The 11,206-nt window shown below is 46.8% G+C and overlaps 1 protein-coding gene across 2 annotated transcripts in view; it reads right to left on the bottom strand.

Annotated features, from left to right (window-relative positions):
- Positions 1 to 1,977: 1,977 nt before the first annotated feature.
- The window catches only part of ZCCHC14 (zinc finger CCHC-type containing 14), a 28,084-nt gene continuing 18,855 nt past the window's right edge, over positions 1,978 to 11,206 (bottom strand). The window contains exons 10-14 of one of the 2 annotated variants that reach the window (XM_077288830.1): positions 10,586 to 10,677; positions 9,667 to 9,791; positions 9,426 to 9,569; positions 6,822 to 8,243; positions 1,978 to 2,280 (exon numbers count right to left, since the gene is read on the bottom strand). In XM_077288830.1, coding sequence (XP_077144945.1) covers positions 2,225 to 2,280; positions 6,822 to 8,243; positions 9,426 to 9,569; positions 9,667 to 9,791; positions 10,586 to 10,677 — 1,839 coding nt within the window. In that variant the 3' untranslated portion in view covers positions 1,978 to 2,224. Of the gene's footprint in view, positions 2,281 to 6,310; positions 8,244 to 9,425; positions 9,570 to 9,666; positions 9,792 to 10,585; positions 10,678 to 11,206 lie in introns of those variants that run through there. The other variant, XM_077288829.1, reaches the window with a different exon arrangement.

Genomic DNA, 11,206 nt, shown 5'->3' with positions numbered 1-11,206 from the left:
AGGACGATTTATGGCTGCGGTTATATGGGAATTATCCTCTCACCCCAGCACTGTAGTCATCAGCAGTTCTTTTTAGTTCCTGCACATGAGAAGGGGTTTGTTGTGAATTTTTGGTGGGGAGGGGGGGGGGGGGTAATTAATAAAACAAAAATTAACATAGTGTTGAACTTTATAGTTAAAAAAACGGTGTAAAAACTGCAATTATTGTGCGGTCCCGTAGTGGTCTATGGGCACTGTATGATGGGTCACCATGAACCATGTACGACACCCAACAGTCAGATTTGGACCTGAGCGGCGCCGGAGAGTCTCTTTAAAGCAACCAAGTATTATCGTCCTATTACGTTTAACACTCAGAGTGCGACTTTCGTGATTAAGGGTAAATTAGCAAACAAAAAAGAAGTGCTGAAGCAAAACAGACGGTCTGCCAAATGGCAGGAGAAGTGCTTACCTGCTGCCGCGGGCCGGAACGAAGCACCCGCCATTAATGGCGCCGGCAGAAGCAGGGAAAACATTAAGATGCAAACTTGATTGACGTAGTGAAATGTGAAGGATCGACGCGTCTCAGCAAAGTCCTCCTGTGGAGCGGTAACGTATGGGACCACCGCAATTCTCCTCGTAGGCAGCAACAAAAATCAAACACTTATCTTTTTTTTTTAACACCATTTTTGTTCACTGGCCATTTACACATAAAGGTAAAAAAATCCACTTTCCTCTCAGTACATCATTATTCCTATGTCATTAAACATTTCAAGTTTCAACTTTAAAAAAAAAAAAAAAAAAAAGAAAAAAAAAAAGTTTGGCTTTCAGCGCACGAAGAGGTCGCGCGAAAGGTAAATATTATGGTGGATCCGCCATAATACAAGAGGTGGGGGATACGTATTAACCCCCCCCCCCCCGTCCGCCTATCGCCTCATATACTGCAGGGTCGGACGTCATACTCCTGCATCTGTAATGACCCGAACGCCATTTAACCCTTTACATCCTGACTATAATCTCTGTATGACGCTGCGTAGTGTTTGCCGACGGGAGGGAGGAGGACATTACAGGATCTGGATGTGACCAGTGAGGTCAACTTTTGCCAAGTATACCCAACATTATATTCAGATTATAAAGTGACGTTTGGTGGCTTCATGTCACTTCTGCGCAGTGGCAACATGGCTGCACACGGAGAAGCCGCCGTATCCGCAAGATGAAGCGTCTGCTGGAAAAGGTCACAACGCCATAGATTGGAGTGGATTGGTAATACAAGCATATGCCGGATCCCAGCGGCTCCTCACTCCACATATCAGGCAGGAGAGGAGGAATATTCTGGCTTCTCTGTAGTGTCGGGTCGGGTACGCAGCAAGCGTTTGGGGCGAGAAGCATTCCTGGTCACCTTCTGAAAACGCCTCCATAATCTTTGGTTTTTTGAGGCGAGTCGGTGCCGCCGTTCCTGGAGGCGCAGCAGCGATTGAGGACTTTAGTGCTTAATGTCGTTTTGGCGACTTCATCAATACTTTATGGCTGTGGGAAAAAAAAAAAATGTCTTGCATTGGAAAAAAAAATCCCAACAATTCCAAGACTGCGACCTGGTCTTCCAAGATCACGGATGGTGGAGAATGTAGTATTTGCAGCCCTTGGATACAAGTCCTCAGAGAATACTGTCATCTCCCAGGCCCCGGGGTTCCCTAGGCGAGCAGGGAGTCTCTGTCCCGCTGATTATCGGTCGTGTGTTGTCCCCCCCTTCCCATTTGTAATACAGATCCAATGAAATATAAAGATACGTAAAAAAATAAAGTGCAAAAATTCCTCATGGATGAAGTTTGATGGGGTTTACTGCCGACATCAGTCTTATAATAGAAGGTCCACAAGAGAGAAGATAAAATACCCGGTCCGGTCCTCCCCTAGTGCAATCTCCGAGATCCCAGTGATTACATCCCGGCCATGAGCGGACACCAGGCGCCGGACTGATGCCTCCATTTTTTTTTTTTTTTTTTTGTAGCTGCCCTAAAAGTCTCATATCTTGAGAGATTAATAAAAAGAAAAAAAAAACTAACCATAAACCAGTTCTTCTCCAGTGAATCCATTTTCTTGGCGTCGAACGCCATTAAGATTATTGATATCAGAAGCAGAATTTGGCAACAAAGAAGCGCAGCCCCCGAGGGGAGACCACTTCAGCACCTTTATATGACCAGAGACCCAGGCCCGGGCCGTCAGTCCGCAGAGTCAGGCCGTCAGTCCGCAGTCAGTCTGCAGAGTCCAGGCCGTCTGTCGGGGGAGCGATCTTAAGACGGTAAGTTCCTGAATGAGAGGGAAAAAGGAAAACTATTAAGTGGTGGCCGCCACTGTACAATAATGTAATGTAGCCATTAATTAGAGAGGCTTCCTTTATAGGGGGTCCATGACTGGCGGTGATAACATGATGCCCAGGACAACCCTCCACTGCACGACCACATAACATCCCTACAAAGCACAAGATTTCCTTTCCAGAGTCGTAACCTTAAGGCCGGCGTCACACTGGCGAGTTTTACGGACGTATGAGCACAGAAAATACACCCGTAAAATACGCATAACACGGCCCAATGATTCTCTATGGCCCAGCTCCTATCAGCCGTATTTTAAGGATCCGTATTATACGGTCTTCTACGGCCGTACAAAATCGCAGCATGCTGCGTTTGTCACCGTATTGCGCAAAAAAATCGCCAATGAAAGTCTATGGGGGCGAGAAAAATACGAATTACACACGGAACAGCAGTGTGACTTGCGAGAAACACGCAGCAGTGTTCTATAGAAAAGCCGGTAATTCAATTGCCGGCTTTTCATTTCTCCTTCACAAACCCGACAGGATATGAGACATGGTTTACATACAGTAAACCATCTCATATCCCTTTTTTTTTTGCATATTCCACACTACTAATGTTAGTAGTGTGTATGTGCAAAATTTGGGCGCTGTAGCTTGTAAAATAAAGGGTTAAATGGCGGAAAAAATTGGCGTGGGCTCCCGCAATTGGACATCCAGCAGACGGCGCATCACCGCAACTCAAGGTAACTACAGGTCATTCCCCTGCAATCCATTCATTCCCTGCGGTTTTACAGCCACAAGCACTGCTTTAGCACAGCTCCTGGCTGTAAAATGATTTAACCCCTTCAGATGGATTTACTTCGTGGGACTTGATCTGAGCGACGGAAGGTATGAGATATTGTTGAGTTTTTATTTTTCCTTTGTTACAGGACGAGGGTCATCAGGTAGATTACCAGTATAATAAAATATTACAACACCGTGTCTTTATTTAATTAAAATACTTGTAAATAACGTGTGTGTGGTTTATTAACCATTTCGTACTACTGGATTAATAATGGATAGGTGTCATAATTGACACCTCTCCATTATTAATCTGGCTTAATGCCACCTTACAATAGCAAGGTGACATTAACCCTTCATTACCCCATATCCCACCGCTACACGAGAGTGGGAAGAGAGTGGCCAAGTGCCATAATAGGCGCATCTTCCAGATGTGCCTTTTCTGGGGTGGCTGGGGGCAGATGTTTGTAGCCAGGGGGGGGGCCAATAACCATGGACCCTCTCTAGGCTATTAATATCTGCCCTCAGTCACTGGCTTTACCACTCTGGCGGAGAAAATTGCACGGGAGCCCACGCCAATTTTTTTCCGCCATTTAACCCTTTATTTTACAAGCTAGAGTGCCCACATTTTGCACATACACACTACTAACATTAGTAGTGTGGAATATGCAAAAAAAAGGATATGAGATGGTTTACTGTATGTAAACCATGTCTCATATAATGGCGGGCTTGGGAAGGAGAAAGAAAAAGTCGGCAATTGAATTATATATCTCTCAATGGTGTATGTATGTATGTATGTGTATATATATATATATATATATATATATATATATATATATATATATATATATATATATATATATATATATATATATATATATACACACATACATACACACACACAGTGGTGTTCAAAAGTCCTGCATAGGATAAATTGATTTTTCAAGTTTTAAACGTTTTCTGTCGAATATCTTCGATGCCAATATGACATTATATGGTTTTGTTCAGAATGCAATTTTGCATTCTCTCCCTGTAATATTTTTAGCTTTTGAAGCAGTTTTGCCTGAAATTATTGCAACAATATGGGAATTGAAAGCACAACTATATATTGTACAGCTTCAGATCCAAAATTAGCCAATCACAGATGAGGTTCTTGTGACCAATCATAACCTGGATATGGCAGCCAATCACATTGCATCACATCTGCTGCTTTGTTTGTTTGTTTTATCTGTTGGTCTATCTACTGAATCATACTGTAGAGTTTTATGACGGGAGCCTTCAGATTTTTGTCAGCGGAGGATCGTGTGCGAGTTGTGGTGCTACATGAAGAGGGTTATACTGGCCCCCAGATCGCAAGGAAGGTCGGCTGTAATCAGAGTACAGTCGTAAGAATTTTGCAGAAACATAAACAGCTTGGAATTACCCAGGACAGGCCCAGATCTGGTCAGCCCAGAAAGTCAACTAAAAGGGAGGATAGAGTACTGATAAGAACATCCCTTGCCAATCGAAAGCTCACCTCTCCTCAGCTTCCGCGAGAATGGCAAGAAAAGTGCAAAATTGAGGTAGCAACATCAACTGTTAGGAAGAGATGTTTGGAAGCAGGATTGAAAGGGTGCAAGGCCGGAAAGAAGCCATTGATGACAGCCATACAAAGACAAAGGAGAAAACTGTGGGCATTGAAATATTTAAAATGGAGGAAGGAGGAGTGGGAAAAAGTGCTAATTAGTGATGAAAGCACTTTTTGTATTTTAGGAAATGATGGCAAGTCTTATGTGAGAAGATTCCCACATGAAGAGTACAAGCCAGAGTGTTTGAGCTTCTCTGTGAAACATGTAATGAAAGTAATGGTCTGGGGAAGTATGGCAGCCAATGGTGTTGGAAGAACAAGGTGGCTACTATTGACTGGCCAGCTCAGTCCCCGGACCTCAATCCAATTGAAAATTTGTGGCACAAGGTATCATTAGAGATATCTAGAAAACAGTCAAGGACCAAGAGTGAGTTGATTGAGGCTCTGATACAGGCCTGGAACCACATCATCACTCGTGAACATCTGCAGAAGCTTGTTCACTCAATGCCACAGAGATGCAAGCTGGTGCTCAAGAGCAAAGGCTGGCCAATAAAGTATTAGAAGCTAAAGATGCACTCTAAAGGCCCTTTTCAGGACTCTGAATTAAATAAAAAATAATTAATCTTAAAAAGTAAAATTTAACTCTGTGTGAACTTGCATTGGAAGTTAATGAACTTAGAAACCTGTTCACCATTCTACACACTGTACTGGTGTAGGTATGGTTATGCTGTAAAAAAAGTTATCAAAAATGCGCATGCCATAAAATTAATACACTTGGGACATTCAAAAATGAGTATGGCATACAATGAGGAATTACAAAAACATATATGTGCCACCAGTTTCACTGTAGAGATTCAGAAGTATGAAACATATAGTTTTCTTCACGCCTATGCAGGACTTTTGAACACCACTGTATGTATGTATGTATGTATGTATGTATGTATGTATGTATGTATGTATGTATGTATATATATATATACATACATATATATATACATACACATACACACTGTATATGTGTTTTAACGAACATTTGAGCACATAAATCCATTAGATGTCGGTTTTGCAGGCCTGCGAGAAAATCTCGCAGTACGGATGCCATACGGATTACATACGGAGGATGCCATGCGCAAAATACGCTGCCACACCCTGCCTACGGATGACATACGGATCACTATTTTGGGAACATTTCTGCGTATTCCGGCCGTAAAAAACGGACCGTATTTACATACGCTGAGTGTGACGCCGGCCTAAGTTTTGTATGAAACCATTCAGTTAACCAGAAAAGTAGAGCAAAAACGGGAGGAAAAAAGTTGAAAAAATAAAAATTCCACCCTCGTCTTTATAATGACTTGGGAACGCGATTCTCCGGTCAGGACACAGACGGCGAGACTAAACTTTACAGTGTTATTTATTTTTTATTTTTATTATTGCTTAAGAAAAAAACTAAGACGTTTATAAGGGAAAAAAAAATTCCTTGATCCGTAACTTTTTTTTTTCCCCAACGTTGGAGCCGTTTTGGGGCTTGTTTTTCCCCCCACTACTTGGTCTGCAGTTTTGATTGATGCCAATTTGGGGTAACTTCAATGATATTCTAACATTTTATTGAATTTTTGATCTGTGGCGTATTAAAAAAAAAAAAAAAAAGGCAATTTTGTCGTTTTGATTTTCTTTTTTTGTTTCCGTTCCACATTTTGGGATAATTATTTAATAGTTCGGTGAATTCCCACACAACACAATACCAGGTATGGGAAGTTATTTTTTTTATTATTTGCTGTTCTTTTTTCTAATATTTGTAATGGTTTTTTTACATTAGTCCCCCTGACCGCGTATTGCTTGATTGCCTTTACAATACGCTGCAATACCAACGTATTCTCATAGTATGGTGATGGAATGTGAATCCGGCCATCTTTTATGCCGCAGGCTTCATAGATCTAACATGGTAGACATGGGGCCCTGATAACTTCACACAGGGGCCCGATGGCAAACAGGACTGACAGCTGCCAGGTTGGAGCTCACATGCAGTGTGTACATGTACCGAGGATGACACAAAGGGTTAACTAGCTTGCACCTAAGACAGAAGTTGCCCCCTATGAATCGGATAGGGGTTTAACGTCTTGATCACTGGGGGTCCGCCCGGCCAGCTCTGCAGAGCCCTGGCTGAATGGAGGGGGGGATCGAGCAGTACGTTACCTTGCTGATTGAAATCCATTGACGGCTGTTTACAGTCCTGAGCGCGGTGGCCGCTAACCCCACAGTTGTAGCATGAAATGTTCCCGCTTTTCTTGTGAATTGCGCCATTAATGGTTCCCATCATGCCCTGAGGCTGGTACAACCCCGCTGTGCCAGTTATAAAGTTCTGCATGGGAGGCAAGGAGAAGCCGGGCTGAGCCGCCAGCATGGAGTCCGGGTTCAGGCTGTTGCCGTACGGCGTGTGCATTACTGGGAAGGAAGCGCTGCTGTTGTATTGCTGGGCGTTAATGTACCCGTTATTGCACACTGGGCTGAAGGGCATGAGGGAGAAGGGGAACAGTGACGGGGTGGAGAACTGATGCTGGAAATAGTTGCCGTAATTGACGGGGACCCCAGCCGACCCGCAGCTGCCACTGCAGCCACACGAGCTGCAGACCGTGCACCCCGCCTGTGGCATCTGCTGCGGCTGCTGGTGGGCATGGTGGTGGCCAGGGGTCTGGCTGGTAATCTGGATGTTCATGGTCGGTGCATTGCCGCTGCCGCTGTAGTAGGTGTTGTCAGATGTGGAGGAGACGGTGGGGCTGGAGTTGGGCACCGGGCAGCTGGGTAGGTTGGTCACATTGCTGTATGACGTGGAGTTGTGGTTGCTGGCGGTGGCATTGCTGTTTGCACAGAAATTGCCGGGCAATTGGGCAACAGGCAAGCCGCTCAAAGCAGAAAAGGCAACTTTGGTATTGGCGGTGTACAGGACACTTCTGGGGTTTATTATTGCAGGAGAGACACTGGTGCCAGTCATCTTTCCAACCACAGAAGAATCTGACGAGGACACAAGAAGCTTCATGGGCGTGCGGGTCACGTGGAAGACTGGCGTGGATGGCATGGAGGAAGGGGCACTGCTTTCCACCATTAGGGCCGACTGGGGAGCTGGCTTCATCGTCCTTTCCCCAGACAGCGTATTTCCCACTTTGGTCCGGACACCGAAGCTTACAGTCTGTTGCATGGGGCTGCTGTCAGGAATAATGGAGAGTACCTGCCCGGGCTGCAGAGGACCGGAGGAAGCCTTCACATCCAGGAGCATGTTTCCAAAACTCTTCTCTATTTTCACGCCACTTCTGGATCCGGGCGAAGCCTTACTCCTGTCTTCTGAAGACAAGAGGGAGTGCGGAGAAGACTGAAGGATCTTAATCTCTGTGTTGCCCCGGTCTGATTTGTGCAAAGTGTTCATGAGGTGCAGAGGGCCCATGTGAGACGGGGCCCCGGCCGTGATCTGCAGAGGTGCTGGGTGATGGCTCAAAGCGCTGGAGCCGCAGTCGTTCTGCACTGGTAAAACCTGAGCTGTCGGCCGAATGGAACTCGATGTAAAGTGATTCACCAGCAAGACAGACTTATCCTTCTCCGAGCCGTCCGAGTGCCGTCCCAGACCTGCAACACAAGAGCGGTCAGCAGCCGAGTCCACAAGCACCAAAACATGGAAAAGCCACTTATAGGAGAGGGAGACCTGCCACTGCCAAGGCCTCTGCGCCCTCCACACTCCCCTGGCCTCTCACAGAGCTCTATGTCCTTTTATGGAATACTCTGTCTCCAGAGACCTCTGTCCCTTCCCTCTGGGCTCCTCTGTCCTCCTCTTCCTCCAGACTCCTCTGACCCCTTGCTCCTCCAGACTCCTCTGACCCCTTGCTCCTCCAGACTCCTCCGACCCCTTGCTCCTACAGACTCCTCCGACCCCTTGCTCCTACAGACTCCTCCGACCCCTTGCTCCTACAGACTCCTCCGACCCCTTGCTCCTACAGACTCCTCCGACCCCTTGCTCCTACAGACTCCTCCGACCCCTTGCTCCTCCAGACTCCTCCGACCCCTTGCTCCTCCAGACTCCTCCGACCCCTTGCTCCTCCAGACTCCTCCGACCCCTTGCTCCTCCAGACTCCTCCGACCCCTTGCTCCTCCAGACTCCTCCGACCCCTTGCTCCTCCAGACTCCTCCGACCCCTTGCTCCTCCAGACTCCTCCGACCCCTTGCTCCTCCAGACTCCTCCGACCCCTTGCTCCTCCAGACTCCTCCGCCCCCTTGCTCCTCCAGACTCCTCCGCCCCCTTGCTCCTCCAGACTCCTCCGCCCCCTTGCTCCTCCAGACTCCTCCGCCCCCCTCGCTCCTCCAGACTCCTCCGCCCCCCTCGCTCCTCCAGACTCCTCCGCCCCCTTGCTCCTCCAGACTCCTCCGCCCCCTTGCTCCTCCAGACTCCTCCGCCCCCTTGCTCCTCCAGACTCCTCCGCCCCCTTGCTCCTCCAGACTCCTCCGCCCCCTTGCTCCTCCAGACTCCTCCGCCCCCTTGCTCCTCCAGACTCCTCCGCCCCCTTGCTCCTCCAGAGTATATTGAGATTCAGAATGCCGGATCCTTCTTTCCACCTGACATCTGAGTTCAGGTCAGAGTCAGGAGACCCCATACACATTCGGTGATCGTCCCACCCTGTCCTAATAGTATGTAATGTATGTGATGTGTTTGGGGCCGTCGTCGCTGAATGAACACATTTTTAATCTGTTTAAAACAAAATCATTTTGATCAAACTAGTAAGCGTCCCTTTAGGACAAGGACGGCATTCTCCTTACGTCTGTCCATTTCCTCAGCGCTGTCGGAACTCTCGTCCCGGGTCTGGAGTCCCATTGGGCTCGATGGTGAGCTGGAATAGTCCGACGACGAGCTGCCCTCCAGGGGCATCTGAGAGGCTGTGGGCTCCACGTCTACGGACAATTCTAGAAGGAAAGTGAAACATTACATTGGAGGAAGGCTGGCAGCCGGAGCACAGTGGCTTCCTGGCACCTGCAGCCTCCGCCAGCACAGGTGTCTTACCTGGAGAATGGGTGCGGTGGGCATTGTGGACGGGCCCCACATGACTGGTTGGGGGAACCCGCGCCACACCGCTGCTGGTTAACGCACATGATGCTGAAATCAGACACCTTTTTTCAGACTTCTCTCTGATGGAGGGAACACAAAACTCCAGTGAGATCTCACATCTACCCAATGTCCATCATGAAGGTGGAGTGTGAACTTTCCAGGATTTCCTACAGACATTGGGGCCGATTCAACTATTAAGGTTTTATTTAAGTCACTTCTACCTTTATGGGTCAAATTCATAAAAATGGGAGCACAAAGCTTCACAAACTGGTGCAAAATCAAAGATGTTCAGTTTATCTGCGAATCTTTAAGAGTAGAAAGTTGCATAAAAAAAGTTTTTACGCTGCACTAGGACACTGGGGTGCAATTGTGTACAAATTTAGGAACTTTTGTAAAAAGTTGCAAAGGAGGAGTTGGATGTAAACCACTGACACTGCCTAACTACGTCCATAATACTGAACAGAGAGTGACAAAGTTTTAAAAAGGTGCAACCAAGATAGCAAATGGGTGAAGAAAAAAAAAAGGGGGGGCAGCAAAAAAATAAATTCTCTCCAAATATCAGGAGCAAAGTGCTTTGTGTCCTCACTATTCCTCTGCTTCCTTTTGCACAGATGTCACAAACAGAGCCAGAAACGAGCGCTGGCTTCCATTTTTTGCTAGTTTCCTGGTCGCCTTCATTTCATTATTTCTAATTTCCTATAACTTTCCGAAGGGAACTGATTATAGCTCTCGTGTCAGATAAATGCACGATCCCTTCACTACGATTATTACTAGTTTATTTCCATAAAGAGAATAGTGAAAGAGTAACTAGTCGAGGGGCTGCATGTTACGTGGGATAACGTGGCGGAGGCGAGGATGCGGGCGCTGCACTCACTTCTCCAGCTCCAACTGAGTTTTCAGCTTCTTTTTCGCTCCCATCGTGAGGGACTCAAACTTGTTCAAGTCTTCTTCAGTGAGACTCAAGAACTGTGGAGACAGAATCAGCACATATCAGTGTGGGATATTAGCGGCAGACCCATGTAAATCACGTGAGCATGTCCTTAGCTCCAATGGGCAGGGAGGAGGTAACTATCGAGCAATTAATGGAGACTGACTAGAGATGATCCAGGCATAACTCTCCATGGAAAAATGTAATGGTATCGCCAGACCATCCCTTTGTAAGCAGTGGAGGTCAGACCTCTTGGACCCCCAGCAATGTGGAGACAGGAGGGGCTGCAGTTCTGTAAAAGTCTTTCCCTGCAGAGCATAACTCCTGGTCGCTCTCTGCACGGGAGATTTACACGATTGCTCCATGCAAGTGAACATTTTCAGGATTGGCAGGGATCCCATAGGTCAGACACCCCCTAATACTATGTCCATAAAGCAGGGGTCATGTGTGATACAGCTGGCACATAGGTCATGCTTTCTGGCAAACTAGGTAGAGTGCAAAAAATTGTTAGGCCGCAGACATAAGACCGGTGTCTGGAGAGGCCGCAGACATAAGACCGGTGTCTGG

Source organism: Ranitomeya variabilis, chromosome 2 (assembly GCF_051348905.1).
Source record: "Ranitomeya variabilis isolate aRanVar5 chromosome 2, aRanVar5.hap1, whole genome shotgun sequence".
Lineage (NCBI taxonomy): Eukaryota > Metazoa > Chordata > Amphibia > Anura > Dendrobatidae > Ranitomeya > Ranitomeya variabilis.
The sequence above is the reverse complement of the archived record's forward strand: the minus strand, read 5'-3'. Positions and strand labels throughout refer to the sequence as shown.